The sequence below is a fragment of the Rhinatrema bivittatum genome, chromosome 8 (assembly GCF_901001135.1).
Source record: "Rhinatrema bivittatum chromosome 8, aRhiBiv1.1, whole genome shotgun sequence".
Classification (NCBI taxonomy): Eukaryota; Metazoa; Chordata; class Amphibia; order Gymnophiona; family Rhinatrematidae; genus Rhinatrema; species Rhinatrema bivittatum.
The window spans coordinates 7,192,809-7,219,238 of NC_042622.1; the positions used below are offsets into that span (position 1 = coordinate 7,192,809).

The 26,430-nt window shown below is 49.7% G+C and overlaps 1 protein-coding gene across 7 annotated transcripts in view; it reads left to right on the plus strand.

Annotated features, from left to right (window-relative positions):
• The window catches only part of TPD52L2 (TPD52 like 2), a 55,123-nt gene extending 30,187 nt beyond the window's left edge, over positions 1-24,936 (plus strand). For 5 of the 7 annotated variants that reach the window (XM_029611091.1, XM_029611093.1, XM_029611094.1 and 2 more), the window contains 2 exons: positions 17,798-17,846; positions 23,254-23,396. In XM_029611091.1, the coding sequence (XP_029466951.1) occupies positions 17,798-17,846; positions 23,254-23,349 (145 nt within the window). In that variant the 3' untranslated portion in view covers positions 23,350-23,396. Of the gene's footprint in view, positions 1-17,797; positions 17,847-23,253 lie in introns of all 7 variants that reach the window. The other 2 variants (XM_029611092.1, XM_029611096.1) reach the window with 1 other exon arrangement.
• Positions 24,937-26,430: the final 1,494 nt, after the last annotated feature.

Here is a 26,430-nt window from a genome sequence, read left to right on the forward strand (position 1 = left end):
TTACTAACGACTTCCACTTATCAGTTCATCTTTTTGTCTTCTGGAGCGGTCCCAAGAAGGGGAACTAGGCTTCAAAGACCACCATTGCCCGATGGATGAAGGAAGCACTCTCTACTGCGTACATTGGCGCAGGGCATTAGCCCCCAGACGGTATTAAAGCTCATTCTCTCCGAGCTCTAGCAGCTTCCTGGGCAGAAAGCCGAGTGGTCTCTCCCCAAGAATTTTGCCGAGCGACCACTTGGAAGTCTTTGCACACTTTTGCGCATCACTATCGCTTGTATCTACAATCAACGACCTCTGGTTCTTTTGAGGCTCGGGTCATTCGAGCTGGGATATCAGTAGCCCACCCTATTTAAGGGAAGCTTTGGCACATCCCACGGTCTGGACTGATCCTGGTACGTACAGGGGAAAAGAAAATTATTTCCTTACCTACTAATTTTCGTTCCTGTAGTACCATGGTTCAGTCCAGACGCCCACCCTAAGGATTTTGGGGTTTTTTCTTTGGGATAATCCTTCAGCTCGACTGTAATCATTTCAGGATCTGTTTGGGACTGACTGAGAGTTCACATTGCAAGTTAGCCTATTCAGATTTACAGTTTGATGTTCAATTTAGTTGATATTCATTTTGTATTTATCCATCCAAGGGGTTTTTCTTTGTTGCTTGGATATTCTTAATACTGAAGGTTTACAGAGGGCACACCAGTCATGAGGGATCGCCCTCTCAGTTTTTGCTCTGACTCCATCTGCTGGAAGGGGGACATAACCCACGGTCTGGACTGATCCATGGTACTACAGGAACGAAAATTAGCAGGTAAGGAATAATTTTCTTGTTGTGAACTTCCCTAACTTCTATTTCTCTTCTCTTGTCCTTGCTGCTGTCAATGTGGGGCTGTCAGGGCGCATTCCTTTAGGTAAGAGTTACCCCTCTTTTGCTAGGTTTTTCCTCCAGTCTTTGCTGAAGGGGAAAATACAGAAAGCCAGTTTGTGATGCTGCCTTAAGCCAGTTTAAAAGTTGTGAACAGGCTCTATCCTTCACCCACAGAGCAGGTCAATTCCAAACAGTTTGCAGGGTTCATCCTAAATTTTCAAAGCAGACATGCACATAAGTCTGCTTTGAAAATTCATGGGCATCCCTAGTACTCCTGAGCAGGTGTGGATTTAAGCCTATGCTTTGGAAAATCGAACATGTGTGTAAATCCTTTTCTCACCCCCATCTGCCCCTGAACGCACTGACCCCTGGTTGATTTCAAAAGGAGATTTCCTAGCGTGTGGATAGATGGATTCAGGACCAGTAGATTATGCACCTCTACCAGCAGATGGAGACGGAGCAAACTGATGTCACAGTATGTATACTCCTGAAGAAATGTTTCCTGATATTTGTTCTGAGTCGTCCTCCCTGGAGTTTCATTATGTGACCTCTAATTCCATGGATTTCTTTCGAACGGAAAAGGTTTGTCATTGATTGAGCTCCATTTTAATTGCAGACAGCTGAAGGCAAAAGGGACAGCCTTGATTCTCCAAATGAAAGGCCTTGGGAGATAGGCTCCACAATTGTTGCATTGAATGAGAGACATTTTGTTAATTTATCACTAATTCCTTAAAGGACTGTGCATGATAGGAGAATTGAGGCCATCCTTAAGCAGGCATTTGAAGCAGTGGCAATGATTTTGCAGATAGCTTCCTGCTCTCTGGTAGCTCGCTCTTGCTTGCTTCTCTCACAGGAGGTTGATGACTCTGGAGTGTCTTCAAGGGCAGTCATGGAATCTGCCACCGCCTTTATAGCAGATGCAGGCTGCAATTTGGTCTGTACCTTGCCCAGAGGAGTGGCTTCGGTAATAGCAGCCAGATGCCAGTTATGGCTGAGGAATTGGTCAGCTGATGGGACCTCCAAAGCTAATCTTACAAAATTGCCTTTTAAAGGCTTGCTCTTGTTTGGGAACAAGTTGGAGAAACTGGCCAGTAAGAGGGGCGAATCTCCTGTTCCTCTGTTGCCAAAGCATAGAAACAGAGAAATGATGGCAGAAAAAGACCAAATGGTCCGTCCAGTCTGCCTAGCAAGCTTATGGTAGCACCAGCCACGCCTTACAGGTCTCCCCATAAAAGGTATCATCAGGGGCGGGGGTGGTGGTAACTGCCATGCCATACAAGTTACCCCCAATCTAGTTTCCCAAACTGTTAAAGTCAGAGCCCTTGTTGGTTCCTGTCTGAGTCCAATTCCCCGTTAATTCTTGCCATTTGAAATAGAGAGCAATGTTTGAGTTACATCACGAGTATAAGGCTTATTGGTTAAGGGTACTAACCGCTGTATCAGCAAGTTACCCCATGCACCCTTTACTTCATTTCCATCCTCTAGCCTTTAGAGATCCATAGAGTTTATCCCATGCCCCTTTGAAATCATTCACTGTTGATAAGAAGCAGTTCAGTGCCCCTTTAGTATGAGGGGTCGCCTCAGAGGTTCCAAGCGTTTTTGCCCCTACAGAGGGATGACCTTTCAGAGGACATGGTCTTTTGGAAGGTCTCAGTCTTTTCGTCCCAGACAGCCCAGGCAAGGCGGGTGCTCAAATAGTGCAACCTCCTGACCCTTCCAGTGAAGGTTTGCCGACTCTCCCCAGGAACAGGAGCTAGGAGGACGCCTCTCTTTTATCAGAAGTGGATTGAGATCATAGTGGGTCCTGGAAGTGATACAAGAAGGATATGCGCTGGAATTTCACAGTGCTTCTCGGGATGTGTTCATGGTGTCTCCCTGCTACTCCCCACAGAAGAAGCAGGTGGTGGAGTGTACACTGTCAAGGCTCCTCAGTCGGAGGGCTGTAGTTCCAGTACCCACGTCTCAAGAAAATATGGATTGATATTCCATTTATTTCGCTGTGCTCAAGAAGGAGTGCTCCTTTTGTCCCATTCTGGATCTCAAAGGGGTCTAACCATCGTTTGCGGGTATCTCATTTTCGCATGGAAACTGCATTCTGTGATAATGGCCATGCAGTCGGGAGAATTCCTGACTTTCTTAGATCTGTATGAGACTCACCTCCCATATTCCTATCTGAGTGGAGCACCAACTTTTCCGTATTTTGTGATGTTGGAGTGCCATTATCAGTTTTGGGCACTGCCTTTTGGTCTAGCCACCACCCTCAGAACTTTTTCCAAGATTATGGTGGTGGTAGCGGCAGAACTGAGAGAGGATGGGATATTAGTACACCCGTATTTAGACGACTGGTTGATTTTGAGCTGAGTCTCTGGAAGAGAGCAGTCTTGTGACCCACAAGTGATTTCCCTGTTACAGGAGCTTGGTTGGATGGTGAAAATGGCCAAGAGCAGTCTTCAGCCATCTCAGTCATTGGAATATCTGGGTGTGCGATTTGACACGATGCATTGCAAAGTTTTTCTGCCAGAAGCTCGTATTCAAAAGTTGATGTCTCAGCTACGTCTCTTGGTGAGTGCTATATGCCTGACAGTGTGGTCCTATCTACAGGTATTCAGGTTGATGGCGGCAACCCTGGAAGTGTACCGTAGGCATGGGCACATATGCATCTACTTCAGCACTCCATGCTATCTCGGAACCCTCAGTCTCAGGTCTATTCGATTTGACTTCACCTGCCAATGGAAGTTGCCTCCAGTAGTGGTTTCAAGTAGATCATCTGAGAGAGGGAGTCTCCCTGATATTGCCGGTCTGGTTAGTACTCGTGACAGATGCGAACCTCCAAGGTTGGGAGTTATTGTTAGGAACTAACGGTGCAAGGGCACTGGAATACAGAGGAGTCTCTGGAACATCAATCAGCTGGAGGCCGGGGTAGTCCTTCTGGTGTGCTTGCAATTCAGCAGCAGACTGTAGGGGTTGAGCAATCTGAATAATGTGGGACAACGCAACAACAGTGGCTTAAATCAGTCGGCAGGGAAGATCCAAGATCCAGCAGATATCACAGGAGATGGACCAATTTATGGAATGGGCAGAAATGCATGTTCAGGTGATTTAGGCATTGTACATTGCAGGAAAAGACAATGTAAGAGCAGACTTTCTCAGAAGGGAGAGTCTGAACCCAGGAGAATGGGTATTGTCGTAAGAGGCATTCCAGCTGTTAGTGGATCGCTGGGGCCTTCCATTTATATGCTGGTGACTTCTCACAATGCGAAAATACTGAAGTCCTTGGGGTATCGATGCTGTCTTGCAGGTCTGGCTGGAAGATAAACTGCTGTATGCTTTTCTGCCCAACATGGGCCATGGGGGGAATAGTTCAAAGGATTGAAGTCCACAGGGGGATGGTGCTTCTGGTGGCCCTTTTTTGTTCCAGAAGACCATGGTATGCAGATCTGTGAAGGCTCCTTGTAGAGACCTCCCTTCATCTTCCACCACACAGGGATCTGTTGCTCAGGGGCGTGTCCTTCACGAAGATCAGGCTCTGTTTTGTCTTATGGTATGGCCCTTGAGAGGGCTTGCTTGTTGAAGCGTGGATATTCTTTTGCGGTGATTGCCATCTTGCTTTGAGCTCAAAAGTTTTCCACTTCCTTAGCCTATGTGCTGGTTTGGCAAGTGTTTGAGGCTTGGTGTGAGGATCGAGGTGTTCTTCCTTATTCAGTTAAGATCCCACTCATTTTGCAGTTTTTGCAGGGTGGGTTAAATAAAGGGTTGGCCCTTACTTCCTTGAATGTACAGGTAGTGGCTCTTGCCTGTTTCAGGGGCCAGGTGAATAGTGAATCCTTATCGTCTCATCCTGATGTGTCCCATTTCTTGAGGGGTGTGGAACATCTTCATCCTCCCTTGTGGTTACTGGCTCCCTTGAGGAGTCTTAACCTGGAGCTGGATTTTTTGGCAGGCCCTATATTTCAACCATTGCACAGCATTTCCTTGCAGTTATTGACCTGGAAAACAGTGTTTCTGGTGGCGATATGTTCTTCGTGTCGATTTACCGAGCTGCAGGCCTTGTCTTGCTGGGAGCCATTCTTTCAGGTGACTCCAGGAGCGATATAGCTGCGTACTGTTCCTTCATTCTTGCCTAAGGTGGCTTCAGATTTCCATTTGAATCAGTCCATTTCCTTGCCCTCTTTGGACAAGGAAAAAGATGCAGAAGAATATCGCCTGTTGCATCCCCTGGATATTAAGAGACATGTCGTGAGGTATCTGGAGGTTTCTAAACTTTCTGAAAGATGGATCGTTTGTTTGTCCTTCATGTTGGAGGAAAACAGGGCAAACCAGCATCGCGAGCTACAATAGCTCACTGGATTAAGGAGGTGGTCACGGCCACGTATGTGGATGCTGAAAAGCTGATGCCTACTCAGGTTAGGGCTCAGGCAGTGTCATGGGTGAAGGTTAGATTGTTTCCCGTCGACATTTGCTGAGCTGCGACATGGTCCTCCTTACCCTCCTTTTCCTGGTATTATCTGGATGTGCAGGCCTGGGAGGACGCAGCTTTTGCACGTGCGATGTTGACTGGATCGCGGGCAGCCTCCCACTCTATTTGGGAGTAGCTTGGGTACATCCCACTGGTCCTGAATCCGCCTATCCACGTGCTAGGAAATGGGAAATTACTACTTAACTGATTTCCTTTTCCTTAAGGTGGATAGATGGATTCAGCTTCCCGACCCTGGCTGCCAAATAATTGTGTGGTCCTCCTGTGTGGCTACGTGTTCCAGGGGATTACTGGTAAGTGTTAATCCAGTCCCTAGACTAGTATGCCTACATTCTTGCCTGAGCTCAATGTTTCTTGTTGGTTGAGTATTGAAATGGCTATCTGTTTAATCAAGTTTAGTTAGTCTGTCTACAGTTGCTTTTGAAGAGAATACTGGCAGGCTGATGTCAGTGCAGGAGTATATATACTGTGACGTCAGAAGGTTTGATCTCCATCTGCTGGTAGAAGTGCGTAACCTACTGGTCCTGAATCCATCTGTCTAGATTAAGGAAAAGGAAATTATTAGGTAAGTAGTCATTTCTCATTCATGTGACTAAAGCCTTCGGAATATCAACTCCTTAAAATCCAAGTGCATTTCTAGTTTAATAAATCCAGCTGTGCACTCAGTCCCATCTGTCCCCTTTTCATCGCACAATAAAGCTCTGGAATTTGTTGCCAGAGGATGTGGTTAGTGCAGTTAGTGTAGCTGGGTTCAAAAAAGGTTTGGATAAGTTCTTGGAGGAGAAGTCCATTAATGGCTATTAATCAATTATACTTAGGGAATAGCCACTGCTATTAATTGCATCAGTAGCATGGGATCTTCTTAGTGTTTGGGTAATTGCCAGGTTCTTGTGGCCTGGTTTTGGCCTCTGTTGGAAGCAGGATGCTGGGCTTGATGGACCCTTGGTCTGACCCAGTATGGCAAGTTTCTTATGTTCTTATCAGGTACTGACAGGGAAGCAGAAATGCTTTTCCCTGTTTACCTCCTGAGGTGTTAGTCATATGTGGACCTAATAATATAGCAGATGATGACAGAAAAAGAACAGCTGACCCATTCGGTGTCTACGCTGCAAGGACCTAGCTCAACTGCTAGCCACGTGCAAATCTCCCGCTTTATCCGGGCCAGTTATTTGCATGTTAGGCAGGTGAGCATACAAGAGCCCCCGCTTAGTTTATAGCCAGCATGACTCCTTTCTCATGTATGGTTGGTTGTTGCTATGAAGGTTTTGCCACAGAGTTTAGGAATCCCGAAAAACTACCAGAATTAGATGCAACTTGAAAAAGGAAGGTGAAGCATTTATTTTACCAGTTTTACAATCCCATCCCTCCCTTTGGGATTGGTGACTCTTGTCATGGGAATAGCTAGAATTTAACCAACCTCCCTCTTAAGCCCCCAAACTCTAGAATCGGCAAAGGAGTTGAAAGTATTTCCTAAAGCATTTTGATTTGGCTAAAAAATGTGCAGAAACATGTGCAGAAAAACCCAAACTAATGAGTTTGGGTTTGTAGAAAACTGAAAAGCTTACATGAATAGCTGGAATGTCTCTGGATTTCCAGAAATAAAAGCGGTCAAGCTCTTCAGTTTCTGTCATATGGAACTGTCATCACTGCTATTTTGTATTATTGCAGGGGCCCGCCTGCTTTCTGGAGTTCTTTTATCTAGGTTAGAACTGGAACTGTTCTTAGAAATGTTGACAATGTCAGGAGCTAAGTCACTTTGTCCACACTTCCTGCCCTACAGTGCTGTCATAGGTTGTATTCAATCTGTGCATTTGTCCCATGTGTTCTGTTCTCTGAGGACAGCAGGGTGTTAGTCCTCACACATGGGTGACATCATCAGATGGAGCTCAGATGCAGAAAACTTATGTCAAAGTTTCTAGAAATTTGACTAGGCACACTGAGCATGGCCTATACCATGGATCCACATGGGGTCCCCTCTCCAGTCTCTTTCCACAGAGCTGCAAGCCTCAACGGTGTGAGTTGAGCTCACTTTGGCTGTTAATCTCTGAAATTCATTGCCAGAGGATGTGGTTACAGCAGTTAATGTAACTGGGTTTAAAAAAGGTTTGGATAAGTTCCTAGAGGAAAAATCCATCAACTGCTACGATGGTAATTTAATAAGCAATAGTAGCTTGTGATCTACCTAATGTTTGAGTTACTTGCCAGGTTCTAGTGACTTGGATTTGGCCACTGTTGGAAACAGAATATTGGGCTTGATGGACCCTTGGGACTGACCCATTATGGCATATCTTATGTTCTTATGAAACCTCCCGATAGTGTCCCTAGTCAGAGTTTTTGGTGATTCTGGCAAGTTTCCTTTCATGGTCTATTCCCCTGTGGCAATGGTGCTTCAGTGCCCCGCCGGCCATAATTGCCACCGCCATCCATCTCATTTTTGCCCCTTGTTTCATCCTGACATGGCCCCATCTAGTTTTCAGTGATGCCTCTGTGCCCGAGGACCATGTCCATCATTGATCCTCAGGAGGTATGGGTCCTCTGCCTCAGGCTATTGCATGACGTCCAGGGTTGCTGCTTATGCGCCCAAATCTCCCCAAAGGTCGACTTTGACTTGACAAGATGGAACAGCTCTTTGGGTCGAAGCAGTCCAAGCCTCCGGCATCAGTGGCATTGGCAATCTGATGGACCAGGGGAGCTGCAATCTATGGACAACCGGGCCATCAACACTGGCAGCATCATCGGTTTCTGTCTGTGGATAGGGGCGTTGGAGACTAACCACAGTCTCTTATGCAGGCCAAAGACATTGGGTTCTTCACATCGGCCTCTGCACCAGGGAAGGGCAGGGCCGAGCATCGAGGGGAAGCCAAAGAAGCATTGGCAGTGGTCCCAGTCAATGCAAGGGGATGCACCAGCTCATGCCGCGATGCCCCCAAATCGACCCTGCCTTTAGACGTGCCAGTCCTCTATTGGTGCTGGGGTCTGTGATGGTCTCCACTGGTCCTGTTGCCAGTCAATGATCCACCTCATGGGTCTGAAGAAGATCTGACTACCTCTTCTTCCTCCCAGTAGGTGTTGGTATCAGCACCGTTTGAAGAGGAACTGGAGCTCAGAGTCCAGCTGACAGTGGATTGGGCACAGGAGGGTTTCATTCTTGTGGCACCGGACCCAGTGCCTCCTGTCCTTGTACCACTGCTGGAGAAGCTAAACGTGCTCAATAGTGTATTACAGACCCAGTTGGCATCTGTTCCTGGGACACATCGGTCCTTGGCAGGGCACAGATTCTTCCCCTACCGATACGGTTGTCATTGCTGGTTCCTCCTTCAAGGAAGCTCCATCTGGGCCAGCAGAGTCACTAAGGCCTTCAGTCCCCCATCCAGTTTTACTGGTGCCTGCACCTCTGGACGAAAGCTGAGTACCTAGGGCCCCATCCCCTATATCTTACAGTGAGGATAAGGACCCCTAATACCACTGGGGGTGGGGGGGTGTGAAGCTTCAGAGTCTAACTCAGAGGGCTCCTAAGGTCTCCCATCAGACCCTCTCCAGAGGAGCAAAGGAAATCTCCACTGGAGGACTTGACCTTCACAGGGTTGTGTAGGTGATGGCAGAATCCATCCCTGTTCAGTTATTAACGGAGGAGGATGCCAGGCACAAAATGCTTGAGATCTTCCACTTCGTGGAGCCTCCTAAGGAGATCGTGGCGGTCCCGTTGCCTGAGATCCTTAAGGAGTTACTGCTGAGGATATGGGAACACCCCTGACAGTGACTCCCATTAATAAGAAGGCTTACGGGGGTCTACCTCGTCCAGACGGTTGCTGGATTCGATAAGTGTCATCTGCCCCATCAGTTAAAAGTGAATTTGACCACCACTAAGAGGGCTAAGCGTTCTCAGACTCATTCAGATCCTACCTTACTAACAGATGTTTCTCTGTAAAACTTGGTACTTCAGAATCCTCTCGCTTCACACTATCTCAAGGAGTGCCTCAAGGCTCCTCCCTCTCCTCCACGCTATTTAACATATACCTCCTCCCCCTCTGTCACCATCTAACTGATCCTGGACTCAAATTCTACATCTATGCAGATGACGTCCAAATCATCATCCCTATCCATGAATCACTAACCACCACTCTAAGCTTCTGGGAGAAATGCCTTTCCTCTATCAACACCTTACTCACCTCCCTGCAACTCGCCCTCAACTCTGCTAAAACTGAGCTGCTCCTCATCCATAACCACCAAACCTTTAAGATGGCCCCACCCATAGACCCTCTGACCACTTCTCTCATCTCGCAACCCTCTGTACGGAACTTAGGCGTCCTAATTGACCCACATCTTGCGTAAAACCCCTTGTGACAGCACCATTTCTTCATACAAATCCTCACTATATCAGTACAAAGCCCTCACCTCAAAATCTAAAAAAGATTATTTTGCATCTAAGATTCACAACCTGGTCTTTGATGCTAAAGCTCTCTTCGCTTATGTCTCCAGCCTCACTCAAACCATACCGCGAGAAATCCCCTGCGACATGGCACAGTCTAAAGCTGATGAACTCGCTCAGTTTTTCCAAAATAAAATCAACAATCTTTTAACTCAACTGCCTTCCAATACCGCTGACGCCTTTCCATTATATCAACACCCAACCTTCAAAAACTCCAGCCTAAACACTTTTGAGCCCGTCTCTTCCACTGAGATACATGCCATCTTGAGAAGAATGAAACCTTCGTCTCACCCCGCAGACCACATCCCTACCAAACTACTTTCTATCTATTCCAGACACAATAGCCACATCATTGACAAACATCATTAACTGCTCTCTAGCCCAAGGATCCTTCCCAGATGATCTCAAAATGGCTTCAATCTCACCACTCCTAAAGAAACCCAACCTTGATCCGAAGGACCCTAACAACTTCCGCCCCATAGCTAACCTTCACATTCATCGCCAAGATCATGGAAAGACTAGTCAACTCTCAACTTTCAAACTACATCGAAGACAACAATCTCTCTTCGCCCCACAACACGGATCCGAAAAAATCGAGGCACAGAATCCCTCCTTATCTCTTTGACAGACCATATCCTACTGGGCCTTGACAAAGGAAATTCATACCTATTGATCTTGCTGGACCTGTCCGCAGCGTTCGACACGGTCAACCACGCTATCCTCCTTAACCAGTTGTCATCCATAGGAATCAGCGGCACCGTCCTTTCCTGGTTTAAACCTTTCTCAACAATAGAGGTTACAAAGTTAAACTCCAAAACAAGGAATCCTCAAGATTCAACTCTGCCATAGGAGTCCCACAAGGTTCGTCTTTATCTCCGACTCTATTCAATATTTACCTTCTCCTCTCTGCCAACTTCTCACCGACCTCAATCTAAAGTTTTTCCTATACGCAGATGATATTCAAATCATCATCCCTATCAAAGACACATACTCTAATACTCTTGACTACTGGGAATCATGCCACAAAAAAATCAAACAACTACTCAACAGCCTACACCTCATCTTAAATTCCTCTAAGACTGAAATCCTACTCATCTCTCCTGAGAACAACACCTCCAACAGTTCTCTTCCTACCAATCTGCCTACCCACACAAGCTAGAGACCTAGGAGTAATAATAGACAAACCGGCTAAACTTCAAGGCACACATCAACAAAACAACCAAAGACTGCTTCTATAAACTTCAGGTCCTGAAAAGGATAAGACCCCTTTTCCACGCTCAAGACTTCAGAACGATCATCCAAGCAGTCATTTTTTCGAAACTAGACTATTGCAATTCCCTATTGCTAGGTCTACCATCATCATACTCCAAACCCCTACAGATGGTTCAAAATTCAGCAGCCCGAATCTTGACAGGCGCAAGGAAAAAGAGACCACATATCCCCCGTCCTGAAAGAGCTTCACTGGTTACCAGTCTACTTCCGCATCATGTACAAAGCCATAACCATCACCTACAAAACTATACATCAACTTACCACTCTCGATCTTCAATTCCCTCTCCAAACACATAATTCTACCAGACCTACTAGAGATGCTTATAGAGGCTCCCTCCAAGTTCCCCCAGCGAAAACGACCAGACACATCACCATAAGAGATCGCGCCCACCTCCACAGTTGGCCCTCTTTTGTGGAATTCCATTCCTACAGACCTCAGACAGGAGCCCTGCCTCCCAACTTTTAGGAAAAAACTTAAGACTTGGTTATTCAAACAAGCATTTCCGGACACAACCCAATGACACATTCCAATGACTCCTAAAACTCCACTCCTCTTGTATATAACATTTATTCTGTATACTATATTTAAATTGTATATTGTTTAACCATCTCTTTTCTCTCCTCTCTTCTTCCTTCTCCAAGTTCGGCTACCCTTGTTGAATGTAACTGTACTTTCGGACACCACAGTTCTAGTTTTTTGTTTATAATGCACTCCTGTTCGATGTAAACCAGCAAGATATGTTTTCATGATTGCCGGTATATAAAAACTCTAAATAAATAAATAAATAAACATCTGAGCCTTAAGAACCACATCACCTCCATCATAAAAGGAGGCTTTTATAAGCTCATGGTCATAAAAAGCTCAAGCCCCTACTCCATACTCATGACCTCAAAAATGTTATCCAAGCCACCTTAACATCTAAGTTGGATTACTGCAACTCTTTGTACCTTGGCCTTCCCTTTTCCACCATCAGACCTCTCCAGATACTTCAAAATGCCACAGCAAGGATAATCAGTAATGCACGCAAATCAGACCATATTACCCCCCATCCTTAGAGACCTACACTGGCTTCCCCAATTCCTCCCGTATCCTGTTCAAAACCCTTACCATTATACACAAAGCTATCTACAATCACAATTCCTCATGGCTCAATGAACCTCTTCAACTCACACAATCCTCCCGCCCCACCAGAACGAACCACAAATGTACACTACTAGTCCCCCCCCACTTAAGAAAGCCCGACTCTCAGCCACAAGGGACCGCGCCTTCTCAATTGCCGGCCCTACTCATTGGAATGCTCTACCTCCCAATCTCCGTCTGGAACCCTGCCCTTTTAAATTTAGAAAATTGCTAAAGACCTGGCTTTTTCACCAGGCATTCCCGGATTAATATTTATGACCCCCGGCATCCCATCATCCCGCCCTCCCTCTGCCAGAAGCTATCTTGCTTAATCCTGTAAATCTTTCTTTCTTAAAACCCTATTTATTCCTTATCCTTTTAAACACCCCTGTTATTCCAGTAATCATTTTAAAATCAATATAAAACCACATGCAATCTTGTAAAATGAGAAATCTTGTAACACTTGTATATTTGTATTTTGGTTAACCATGTTCCCATCTATCCCGCTTCTCTCCTACTTCTTTAGTTTGAGGTTCGTTGTTACTGAGCCTCCTTTTGGTTATCCACCCCCCACCCCCCCGTTGTTTGTATTTTCCACCTTTTGTTATTATGTAAACCGATATGATGTGTACTTTAATGTCGGTATAGAAAAGCTGTTAAAGAAATAAAAAATTCCTTGGCGCCATAGTGGAAGGACCATAGAGCGATAAATGCCCTTGGGAGGGAAGGTGTTTCAAGGTGCCATGCTTATTTCCCACATTGCTGCCTACCAACTCTATATGAGCCAGTATTCGCGGGACATTTTGAAGCAGGTGCAGGAATTGGCTGAGCAGCTTCCTCAACAGTAGCAGGACATCTTCGTCACTGTGCAAAATGGCCTGGAGTGCAGAAAACATGTCTGAGCAATCTACAATGTTTTCGAGACAGCATCGAGAGTCTCTGCAGTGGGAATCGGTGCCCGCAGAATGGCAGGGCTGTGGGCCTTGGATCTCCGACTGGAGGTACAGGAATGACTCTCCAATGGGCTGTGTACTGGGGCAAAAAACTCTTCTGAGATAGGTGAGGGACACCAACTTTGGGACCACCATGAAACCCTCCAACATCTCTCCACTAGCACTCCAGACCTGTCATTCTCTTCTAGGAGGCTGGCGAGACACGGACAAAGTATGTCTTTCTTTCGCTAAAGGAAATATCCTCCACTCCTTGCTCCTTCAACATCATCAGGGCTAGTGCGGTCATTCCAGGCAGTAGAGAGCCCCCAAGCCCCAGCCGGTGCCTCAGTTAACTCTAAGAACGATGTTTTGACTGAATCTTGGAGTGTAGGCCAGTTGCCGGTACCCGGAACGTCAGACCTTCCAGTCAGGGGCAGGCTGCGATTCTTTGCAAACTAGTGGCTCAGTATAACCTTGGACCAGTGGGTTATTTCCATTGTCCGTCAAGAGTACCAGTTGAACCTAGTGGGTATCCCACCGAATTGCCCTCTGTGCCTGTTTTGGGGGGGCCAGTAGTGCATCAACTGCTCTCTTAACAGCCAGGGCAGTTGAGGCCATATCACCAGGGCAAAGAAGGTGGGGATTCTACTCAAAGTACTTCCTGATTCTAAAGAAACAGGAGGATTCTGTCCTATTCTAGACCTAAGGGCCTTCAACAAGTTTCTGAGAAAAGTTCAAGATGGTTTCTCTAGGCACTTTGATCCACCTTTTACAAAATGGGATTGGCTATGCTTCCTCAATCTGAAGGATGCGTACACTCACATCGATATCTTCCCCAGTGACAGGAAGTATCTCAGATTTGAGTTGGGAAAACAGCACTTCCACTACCAGGTGTTGTCGTTCGGGCTAGTGTCAGCCTTACAAGTCTTCACAAAATGCCTGACTGAGGTGGCAGCACACTTTCTCAGGCTGTGAGTACATGTTTTCCTTTATCTGGACAATTGGCTGGTTGAGAGCACATTTCAGGAAAGGGCTGCCAGATCCATTTACTTGACCATCCGGGTGTTGGCATCACTAGGCTTCGTCATAAACTACCCGAAATCCCATCTCAGCCCGTCACTTCAATTGGACTTCATAGGAGCCCTGACATGGCTCAATTCAAGGCTTTCTTGCCTCATCAAAGGGCCATCACCTTGACCATTGTGACAGATTCAGCAGAGCCAGCAGGTGTCAGTTTGGCACATGTTGAGACTGTTGGGCCATATGGCCGCAACAGTCCATGTCATTCCCTTAGCAAGTTTACACATGTGCAGAGCCCAGTGGACCCTGAGGTTGCAGTGGTGCCAGGGCCACTCAGAGCAGAGACACCCTATCTCTCTGGGACTCATTGTCCTGAGGGCAAGTACTTTCAAATCTGAAATGGAGGAACTCTTTTCAAAGTCCTCTACCCAAATTATCCTAACCATGGATGCATCCACCCTGGGTTGGGGAGCTCATGTAGATGGGCATAGCACCCAGGGTCTCTGGTTCGCTCAGGAGCCCTCTTGTCAAATCATCTTCCTGGAGCTTTGGGCGATCAGGTACGTGCTATGAGCTTTCAGAGGTTGGCTGTTCAATAAAGTTGTCCTGATCCAAACTGACAACAAGGTAGCCATGTGGTATATCAACAAGCAGGGATTGTACCTCCTGTGTCAGGAAGTGGTCCAGATCTGGTCATGGGCTATATCCCACAGGATCATGCTCAGAGCCATGTACCTGGCTGGGACAGAGAAAGTGGGAGTGGATAGGCTGCATTGAGCCTTCAGACCCCAAAGTGATCCAGGGGGTAGCGAATCAGATATTCTGCCTCTGTCTCTGGGGGAGCCTGGACATTAGATCTGTTCTCGTCCCCTTGCAACAGGAAGATGCCTCTGTTTTGCTCCCTGTACAGTTCAGATGGCAAACTGGCCTCAGACATCCTTGCCGCTCATTGGAGCAAGAGTCTTCTGTACACATATCCTCAGATACCCTTAGTGGCAAAGACTGTCTTGAAACTTCAAGGACAAGGGGACGGTGATCCTCAGTCTCTTGTTGGCTGAGACAGGTCTGGTTTCCACTTCTACAGGAGTTGACAATCTGGAGACTGATCAGTCTGGGGACTTCCCCAGATCTCATCAGGCAAGATCAAGGCAGGTTGTGGTATCCCAACCTGTAGGTCCTGTTAATCCTGCAATCACTCAGTCTCTCTGAGGATATTTCTCGGGATCTGGTGGCTTCTAGAAAGTCTTCCTCTAGAAAGTCCTGTTGCCTGAAGTGGAGGAGGTTTTCAGTGTGGTGTGAATAGAAGGCCCTAGATCCGTTCTTCTGCCGTACACAAAAACTGCTTGATTATCTTCTACACCTATTGGAAGTAGGCTTATAATCCAATTCCATTAGAGTTCATCTCAGTGCAATTGGTGCATACCATCAAGGTGTAGATGGTGCGCCCATCTCTGTACAGCCTATAGTTGTACAATTCATGCAGGGCTTGCTTCAATTGAAGCCTCCCCTAAGGCCTCCCACTGTTTTGGGACGACCTCAACATGGTGTTAGCTCAGCTGACGAATACTCCTTTTGAGTCGCTGTGCACTTGTGACCTGAAGTACCTGACCTGGAAAGTCATATTTTTGGTGGTGGTCACCTCTGCACACAGGGTCAGCAACCTCCAGCTCTTAATGACTTATCCACCTTACATTGTTTTATCATGACAGGGTGGTCTTGCGTATGCACCCTAAGTTCCTGCCTAAGGTGGTGATGGACTTCCATCTTAACAAATCCGTTGTCCTGCCAACATAATTTCCCAGGCTCTATTTGCACCAAGGCAAATGAGCACTGCACAGTTTGGATTGCAAGTGAGCCTTAGCCTTCTATCTATAGACAGTCCACTGAACTTTTTATTTCTTTTGATAGGAATTGGTTGGGTGTTGCGGTTGCTGCTAGCAGATTGCATGTCCTCCTGTTATGCCAAGGCAGGACTGCATCTTGGGGGTCAGGTCAAGGCTCATTCTGTCAGAGCCATGGCAGCATCGGTGGAGCAGATCTGCAAGGCTGCGATATAGAGTTCTTTCCACTCATTCACATCACATTACTGTCGGGATAGGGATGGCCGACGTGACAGTAGGTTTGACCAGTCTGTCCTTTGGAATCTCTTTGAGGTGTAGAACCCAATTCTCCCTGCCTAGGGCCCGTTGTTTGGTTTCAGGCTCTCTCCCACCCCCCCTCCCGTTACCAGCGGCACTTTTATGCCTGTTGGCACCTGATTGGGCGTCTGTTGGTCCTCTTGTGTTGGGGAGCAGCCTGTAGCTAGGGATTCAGCCATATGTGAGGACTAACATCCTGATTGTCCTAGGAGAAAGCAGAGTTGCTTACCTGTATCAGGTGTTCTCACAGGACAGCAGGGTGTTAGTCCTCACAAAACCCACCCGCCACCCCGCAGAATTGGATTTCTCCTTTTTTTATTTATTTATGTATTTATTTATTTATGTATTTATTTATTTAACAGTTTTATATACCGACCTTCATAGTAAATAACCATATCTGATCGGTTTACAATTAACAAGAATAAAACTGGGGTAACTATTCAAGTAAACGAAAGATAAACAGTAGGTAGGAATGAGTCAAAGTTACAATCAACAGGGAAGAGAACTTGGAAGCTTGCAACAAGCTGGAAAGAAGATAAGGCAGGAAATAAATATGAGGTGATACCATAGGGCGTACGGGTTAAAGCTTAATGGTGCTTTAACCTGGGAGAGTCATAATAATTCTATGTTACAAGACTGGAGAGGGATCGTGCATGGACTCGTGGTATTGGGCATGTTGAGTGTGCCTAGTCAAAGTTCTTGAAACTGTGACAGGTGTTTTGCACCGGGGCTCCATCTGATGAAGTCTGTCCTGTGTGAGGACTAACATCCTGCTGTCCTTGGGTAAGAAACTCTGCTATCTCTTGCTGCCTGTTCAAGGTACCCACCACTCTTGGTGAAAGGGTTTTCTTGCCCTCCTCGTGTGAATCACATTTTTAGAGCAGCAGGCATGTGACACACAGTCAGTCCCCTCATGTTATTCTGAAGGTTAAGTTGTGAAGAGGGTGGATTTGCTGTTCCATGAGCGACAGTGGCTTAGGGGGGAGTGATGATTTGAAGGGTTATCTGTCTGCTGTTCGAGTCCCTTTCTCACTTTCAGAGATGACTACTGTCTGTCTTTCTATTTTTGGCTGTAGCCGGGTCTGTGCATTGAGGGATTTGCTTTTGAATTGTTTTCTAATTTGATTCCCTCTCTGTCCTTCCAATGCTTCCGAGTAGCAGCTATTCCATTCGCCATTCGATAAGCATGCCAGCAATGAGGTAACGTACTAACCCAAATCTTTATCTTTAACCCAGGGTCTTAGCCAAAAGATATATATATATATATATATATATCTATAAGCATTATTTGTTAATTGAGAGTGGGTGTGTATATTGTGCTCTGTGACTCATTCAGATGCTGCTAGTTAGGAGTTGGAGTAATGCAGTGCAGGCCAGGGACAGAAATATTACCACTTCCAGTCTGTTTATGGCTTTTCTGAAAATGTTAGGTTAGGATCTGCCTAGGAGCGCCGGACTTGCAGATGTGCCCCACTTCTTGTCCTTAGCTGGCAGGCCTGCAGTGTTTTCAGGAGTATTTACACTGGTTTTCTTCTTTCTTTAAGGAACTCTACAACCTTTAAGTCCTTTGAAGATAGAGTTGGAAGCTTGAAGGTAACCCTGGCTCTGCACTACACTCGCTGGGGATTCTGGGGCCTTTTCTCCCTGCTGTCCATGATGTGGATTTTGGAGCCTTTCCAGGAACCCCAATGCTTCATGCCTATGGTGCAATCAAACTGATTTATCTCAGGCCCTCTGCTCTCAGCTTATCCCTCAGCACAACCGTGGGGGGTACTTGCTGGCTTCCACCCCTGCCCTGACTTCTGCACCTTAAAGGTCTTGTTTGAATTTCCCTGGTTACTTACAGGTCTATCCAGTAAAGTGCGGCCGCGTTTACCCCACTCCTAACCCGCGTTCTACTCACTTTCCGGCTGCGTTATCCCTTCCTGCGATCCACAACCCCCTTTAACCTACCCTTACCACATCCTAAAATCCCCGGGCAACCCCTTCCGCACGCGGCATGTATATTGCATATAAACGAACGAATTAGCTTTCCCTAGCATCCGGTAACGCGCCCCGACTATCGCTATCTTTCCCTGCCGTTTTGCTGCGCGTTTAACCTGCTAACTTACCGCCTACCCTTACCCCTGCGTTAGAGGCAGGGGTAAGGGTAGGCGGCAAGCTTTAACCCAGCCCCCGCTCACCTGCCCTGGCCGCGTCCATGGGTGCTGGTCCCCGGGGCAGCCCCAGTCCTCTCCCCTCCTCCCAATGCAAAAAAAAAAAGCGAAAAAAAAAGTTGCAAGAGAGAGAGGGGAGAGGACGGGTAATCCTACGCTTGGTGACTTACTTTTACAGCCCCCCTCCGGATATCGTGGCTTCCCCTGTGCCAGTCCCCTCTCCCCTCCTCCCGAAGCAGGGCGCGAAAAGCAGCCTTGCTCCGGGAGGAGGGGAGAAGGGACTGGCAGTATGAAGCGGCGAAGCGACTTACTTTTTGCACCCCTCTCCGGACATCGGACGACCTCTCCTGCCTCCAGCTGCTCGCGAAGATGGACGCCTGCACGGCCGCTGAAGACGTGACGTCACGACGTTTGGAGTCACGGCATGTGATGTCACGTCTTCAGCGGCCGTGCAGGCGTCCATCTTCGCGAGCAGCTGGAGGCAGGAGAGGTCGTCCGATGTCCGGAGGGGGCTGCAAAAAGTAAGTCGCTTCGCCGCTTCGTACTGCCAGTCCCTTCTCCCCTCCTCCCGGAGCAAGGCTGCTTTTCGCGCCCTGCTTCGGGAGGAGGGGAGGGGGGACTGGCGGTCCCGACTTCCTGGTATCTGTCATTTCAAATGACATTTGAAATGACAGATACCAGCGTGGCCATGAAGCGTTAGGCCCGCGCACCCAGGATACTGTATAGGCACTCTATCCAGTAAAATGGGTTGCGCGGGCCTAACGCTTCACGGACCCTTCTTAGACGCGGTTTACATTTGCATGAAATTATAGTTCAGGATCGAGCGGTAGGTGAGCTGCACTGTGCGTGCGGCAACCGCGGGTGCGCCGGGCACTAACGCAGCTCTTCCTACCGCTCGTTACTGGATAGACCTGTATAGTTGGTTTGTTTCCAATACCTCCTGTCTGCTACTGATAATGACAGATGAGATATTTCCTAGGTGGATTGTTCATCTTTTGTGGGCCAGGGTTAGATTTCTTCTTTAAATCTGATCAAGCTCTTTGAAGTGAGCAAAATAGTACAGGAAAGATATTGCCTATTTGGACTTCCGTAAGGCCCTTGCACTGTTCCCCCTAGAAGACGGGTAAACAAGCTAAGGGCTGTAGGCGTAAGACAGAGTTAGTAACTGAGTTGGGACCCAATTTGAAAGAACTGTAAGAACGGCTTCATGCAAGATAATGTGAAATCCTGGCTCCAGCATGCACTAAAAGCCATTTGCCACTTAATAATTAGGAGGATAAGAAATGGTAGCCATCACCAGGAAAGGCACATAGAATAGTTTATAGGCAGCCAGTCAGCGGGACAGCTGCAGCCTGCCAGTCAGCGGGACAGCTGCAGGCCTGCCAGTCAGTGTGATAGAGCAGCAGGGACAGCTGCAGCCCGCCAGTCAGCGGGACAAGGCACCAGGGACAGCTGCAGCCCGCCAGTCAGCGGGACAAGGCACCCAGGGACAGCTGCAGCCCGCCAGTCAGCGGGACAAGGCACCCAGGGACAGCTGCAGCCTGCCAGTCAGCGGGACAAGGCACCAGGGACAGCTGCAGCCCGCCAGTCAGCGGGACAAGGCACCAGGGACAGCTGCAGCCCGCCAGTCAGCGGGACAAGGCACCAGGGGCAGCTGCAGCCTGCCAGTCAGCGGGACAAGGCACCAGGGACAGCTGCAGCCTGCCAGTCAGCGGGACAAGGCACCAGGGACAGCTGCAGCCTGCCAGTCAGCGGGACAAGGCACCAGGGACAGCTGCAGCCTGCCAGTCAGCGGGACAAGGCACCAGGGACAGGTGCAGGCCGCCAGTCAGTGTGATAGAGCAGCAGGGACAGCTGCAGCCCGCCAGTCAGCGGGACAAGGCACCAGGGACAGGTGCAGCCTGCCAGTCAGCGGGACAAGGCACCAGGGACAGCTGCAGGCCGCCAGTCAGCGGGACAAGGCACCAGGGACAGCTGCAGCCTGCCAGTCAGCGGGACAAGGCACCAGGGACAGCTGCAGCCTGCCAGTCAGCGGGACAAGGCACCAGGGACAGGTGCAGCCTGCCAGTCAGCGGGACAAGGCACCAGGGACAGGTGCAGCCTGCCAGTCAGCGGGACAAGGCACCAGGGACAGGTGCAGCCTGCCAGTCAGCGGGACAAGGCACCAGGGACAGCTGCAGCCTGCCAGTCAGCGGGACAAGGCACCAGGGACAGGTGCAGCCTGCCAGTCAGCGGGACAAGGCACCAGGGACAGCTGCAGCCCGCCAGTCAGCGGGACAAGGCACCAGGGACAGCTGCAGGCCGCCAGTCAGCGGGACAAGGCACCAGGGACAGCTGCAGGCCGCCAGTCAGCGGGACAAGGCACCAGGGACAGCTGCAGGCCGCCAGTCAGCGGGACAAGGCACCAGGGACAGCTGCAGCCTGCCAGTCAGCGGGACAAGGTACCAGGGACAGCTGCAGCCTGCCAGTCAGCGGGACAAGGCACCAGGGACAGCTGCAGCCTGCCAGTCAGCGGGACAAGGCACCAGGGACAGGTGCAGCCTGCCAGTCAGCGGGACAAGGCACCAGGGACAGCTGCAGGCCGCCAGTCAGTGTGATAGAGCAGCAGGGACAGCTGCAGGCCGCCAGTCAGCAGGACAAGGCACCAGGGACAGCTGCAGGCCGCCAGTCAGTGTGATAGAGCAGCAGGGACAGCTGCAGCCCGCCAGTCAGCGGGACAAGGCACCAGGGACAGCTGCAGGCCGCCAGTCAGTGTGATAGAGCAGCAGGGACAGCTGCAGGCCGCCAGTCAGCGGGACAAGGCACCAGGGACAGCTGCAGGCCGCCAGTCAGTGTGATAGAGCAGCAGGGACAGCTGCAGCCCGCCAGTCAGCGGGACAAGGCACCAGGGACAGCTGCAGCCCGCCAGTCAGTGTGATAGAGCAGCAGGGACAGCTGCAGCCTGCCAGTCAGCGGGACAAGGCACCAGGGACAGCTGCAGCCCGCCAGTCAGCGGGACAAGGCACCAGGGACAGCTGCAGGCCGCCAGTCAGCGGGACAAGGCACCAGGGACAGCTGCAGCCTGCCAGTCAGCGGGACAAGGCACCAGGGACAGGTGCAGCCCGCCAGTCAGCGGGACAAGGCACCAGGGACAGGTGCAGCCCTCCAGTCAGCGGGACAAGGCACCAGGGACAGCTGCAGCCCGCCAGTCAGCGGGACAAGGCACCAGGGACAGCTGCAGCCCGCCAGTCAGCGGGACAAGGCACCAGGGACAGCTGCAGGCCGCCAGTCAGCGGGACAAGGCACCAGGGACAGCTGCAGCCCGCCAGTCAGCGGGACAAGGCACCAGGGACAGCTGCAGGCCGCCAGTCAGCAGGACAAGGCACCAGGGACAGGTGCAGCCTGCCAGTCAGTGTGATAGAGCAGCAGGGACAGCTGCAGGCTGCCAGTCAGCGGGACAAGGCACCAGGGACAGCTGCAGCCTGCCAGTCAGCGGGACAAGGCACCAGGGACAGCTGCAGGCCGCCAGTCAGTGTGATAGAGCAGCAGGGACAGCTGCAGGCCGCCAGTCAGCGGGACAAGGCACCAGGGACAGCTGCAGGCCGCCAGTCAGTGTGATAGAGCAGCAGGGACAGCTGCAGCCCGCCAGTCAGCGGGACAAGGCACCAGGGACAGCTGCAGCCCGCCAGTCAGTGTGATAGAGCAGCAGGGACAGCTGCAGCCCGCCAGTCAGCGGGACAAGGCACCAGGGACAGCTGCAGCCCGCCAGTCAGCGGGACAAGGCACCAGGGACAGCTGCAGGCCGCCAGTCAGCGGGACAAGGCACCAGGGACAGCTGCAGCCTGCCAGTCAGCGGGACAAGGCACCAGGGACAGGTGCAGCCTGCCAGTCAGCGGGACAAGGCACCAGGGACAGCTGCAGGCCGCCAGTCAGTGTGATAGAGCAGCAGGGACAGCTGCAGCCCGCCAGTCAGCGGGACAAGGCACCAGGGCCAGCTGCAGGCCGCCAGTCAGCGGGACAAGGCACCAGGGACAGGTGCAGCCTGCCAGTCAGCGGGACAAGGCACCAGGGACAGGTGCAGCCTGCCAGTCAGCGGGACAAGGCACCAGGGACAGGTGCAGCCTGCCAGTCAGCGGGACAAGGCACCAGGGACAGCTGCAGCCCGCCAGTCAGCGGGACAAGGCACCAGGGACAGCTGCAGCCCGCCAGTCAGCGGGACAAGGCACCAGGGACAGCTGCAGCCTGCCAGTCAGCGGGACAAGGCACCAGGGACAGGTGCAGCCTGCCAGTCAGCGGGACAAGGCACCAGGGACAGGTGCAGCCTGCCAGTCAGTGGGACAAGGCACCAGGGACAGCTGCAGGCCGCCAGTCAGTGTGATAGAGCAGCAGGGACAGCTGCAGGCCGCCAGTCAGCGGGACAAGGCACCAGGGACAGCTAACCCTTATGTTCAGGTGCATGGAGGACTTTGAGAGGGTGGAAGCAGTTCCGTGAAGGGCTGCTGAAATGGTACAAAGCCTATAAAGAGAGGCGTAAGACACACAACGTGGCCCGTATACTCTGGAGAGAAGAGGAAAGGAATATTTATGATAGAAGCCTTCAAACAGCTATCAGGCTTCCGGCCCGTATAAGAAGAAAGTATTTTCTCTTCTAAAAGTAATTTAAAAGGAACAGAGTTTGGGTACGAAGGAAGGAAGGCAGCTCGGAGCCTGTCAGGAAAGGCCGCTTTGTAGCGAGGATGGCGATGGGCTGGAAGCTGATGCCAGCAGAGGGCCAGCCTTCCCCTGTCTGTGGGATAGCGTTGGAGGGCGAGGCAGCGCTGTGGCCTCTCTGCATGCTTTTACCTCCTCTTTCTGCTCTTTTCCAGTCCAAGGTAGTGGGTGAAAGAGAGAACGGCACAGAAGATCCCCTCTCCCCTCCTGCGACTGCCACCAAGCCCCAGCCGGACAGCGCTGCCTTCTGATCCCGCTCTAAGGAGCCCCAGTACAGCAGCGAAACACAACAGTAACTGTGACCTACAGCAAGAGCAGAAGGAACCCATTCTCCATCTGCCCCGCTGCTGGACGCCTTTCACTAACACTAGCCGAGCTGCATCACTGTGCTGCCCTCTCACACAGCCCCCCTTTTCTTTGGGGTGTAAGATATCCAAATCCAAAGATATAACGAGCTCTAGAAGTTAAGTAGCTGGGGAGGGAGATGGGGACAGGGGGGAAGAGGCCTGACCGGCTCTGCTTTCTGTGTTTCAGAAGGGGGGGGGGGGGGGGGGCCGCACCTCAGAGAGGTGATAGCTGCTGCCATTGTGGCCACACGTTCCCGTGCAGCGCCACTGGCAGCAGTGCTTAAGGAAGTTTGTGCTGCATGCTGCAGCTTCCCTGCCTTCCTCCTAGCTCTCCCCTGCCAGGTGCTCGTACACACTCAGCCCCCCAACATGTGCTGGGTGAGCAGAAGCTGCTGTAGTCCCTTGGGCCTTGCTTTCTCATTACTGCCCTGAAAAAGGGGAACCCGATTTAGCAGCTCAAGCTGTCACACTACTTTATCTCAAGCTTTAACAAAAACCAGATCTCTTTTTTTCTTTGTGTATTTGCTGTGTTTATTTTTAATACAATTGCAGCTTGAAGCTGAACGCAGAGGGCTAGGGCAGCATTGTTAGGGACTGTATGATGAACGAGAAGCCTTATATCACCTTATGCTTTACTTCTTGATATTCTTTTATAACCGGTGCGATGCATTTCATTTTACATGTAGTGTCCTGTGCAGTTCAGTGTAGCAGAAGTGCCACGGTGGAGGGCCTCCCGCCCTGACGTCTCTTCCTGTCGCCTGCAGGGCAGTGGGGTACTTCATGAGCCTCCGGCTGATTATCTGCTGCAGTTCTCTGGCCTCCTGCACAGTGCCTTTCACTGACTTTAGTACATAAAGCTTCCACCATATTCTGTAGGGAGTGGGGGTGGGGACGATGATGAAGAACTGCTAGAGTTTGGGTCTCTTGCATTTCCCCAGGAGCCAGAGATAAATGCATTCAAAGTAAAGGGGCAGCTTAGCCTGTATCAGTGGCACACATTTGGCCTGCGCGATCTCCGCAGGGTCAGGCGGACCCTCCCCTCTGGTTCCCCATCAGATCCTCATTGGACCTGGCACCTGGCGGGGCTTGCAGTACAAGGACCTCGGATCCAAGGGGTTGCCCACCCTTGCTTTAATATGTGGCATTTTGGTGGGGGGGAAGAAATCTTTGCCATGGGATCGCTCTAGTTTTCGCTGCGCCCCACTGCACTGTGTCTGTGTCTGTACCTGCACTGGACAGAGAAGTGAGTTTGGTGTCTGCTTGCTGCTGCCGAGTTTCCTCTCCAATACAAAGCCTGTAGGTTAGCGGGGAATCAGAAGGGGCAGCGTGTGCTCCAGTAAGTAATTTGTGTGGAGGGGGTCATTCTTAATATTTACTTAGATTTGTTAAGGAGAGCAGAAGCCAGGACTTAACTTGGGGAAATGAAGGGTCTCCTCTTTTGTAGCACGCAATAGTGTGGAATTTGTCAATAAACCATTCCTTTCAGAACAATACTCTCTCTTTTTCTTTCTTGCTGCCTCGAAGTGATTTTGTTAACTAATGATTCTTAAACTTTTTTTTATTCACTGCATTTAACATATTACATACAAGCATAACTTGCCATGGAAAAAGTGCACATACCACAAAAAATAGAATCACAACCTGACTAAAGCAGAAGAAAACTTAGAAAAGACCAAAATACTTGAAGGAACCAAGGGAAAAGCTGGGAAGCAGCATTAGGAAAATTAAAAACAAGCATGTAAAACAGCAAGACACCACTTAAAAGAAATCGCAAATGCATCGCCAACCTCAAAAGGATACTGCAGCAGGCAGGAATTTAGTCAATGAAACAGCGCCAGTGAGAGGGCTCTGAGGAAATGGCCTTGACATTAGCGATCACAAATAAACATTTACAAGGACAACAACGTAAAAAAGAAAAAAAAGCACAGAGGAGCAACAGCTTCTGGCTGCATAGCCCAAAATATCCACACAAATCAGGAAATACCCCTATTTTAAAACCCATGGATAAAGCGTGTGAGTGTTGGGGGGAAAAAGCCATAGGATCAAATTCTGGTCTTGAGGAATACAAACATAGTAAGAGATGCAGCTCTAGGGGATTCGTCCACCACTCATCTTTCTCTTTTATATAATTGATATTTTCATGTAGATAAGCAGCTGAATTAGCCATGCTGGCTGGATATGTCCTCCATGCCACTAGGTGGCGGAGCTCTCTAAGATTACCAAAGTCTTTCACTGAGGTGCTCCCTCTTGTATCTTCCCACGTTCGCCTGAGGCTCCTCAATCCGTTTTTTTCTGCGTGACTGATCACACGCGGAGCTCTCCTCTCCTGAGAGAATTCTTAGTTGTGAGATAAAAAAAAACCCCACAGGAAAGGGCCATTCCAGTCAGGATTCCTCTACCAGGATTTAAATTATGTGCCTGTGGCAAGATTATGTCTGTCACTGATGGCCACAAATCTTATCTCTGCCTAGGTCCTGATCATGACCAGGCAAACTGGGGACTGCGGCCGTATGTCCCCAAGAGCGCAGAGCCAGCGAGCTGCCCGGATTCAGTGGTTAAAAGCAGGGCCATCGGCCTCAGAAGGAGCTCCTATGCTCCTTCTGAGGCCTCAACAAGATCCTCTTCAGGCCCAAATAGAAGGCAGAAGTCCCCCTCTCATTGATGGGCTTCTTTTGTTGCCCCCCCCCCCCATGTTAAAACACCTACCGCTGATGCCCCGTCAAAAATTGACGCAGGGAGCGGGGGATACGTCTGTAACACCGCGGCCGCATGCTGTGTCGACGCCACCGAGGTCCATCGTTCCGGCTCTCATACGAAGCATCGACGCATATCCAGAGAGATGGTGCACTGAAGCAAAGAGAAAGTGTCACATCTGCATCCTGCTGACACACCACCGACGCACATTGGTGCAGATCTTATTACCCCGATGCTACTGAGACTACCGATTAAGTCAAAGCTTAAAAAGCATACAACGGGTCATAAGAA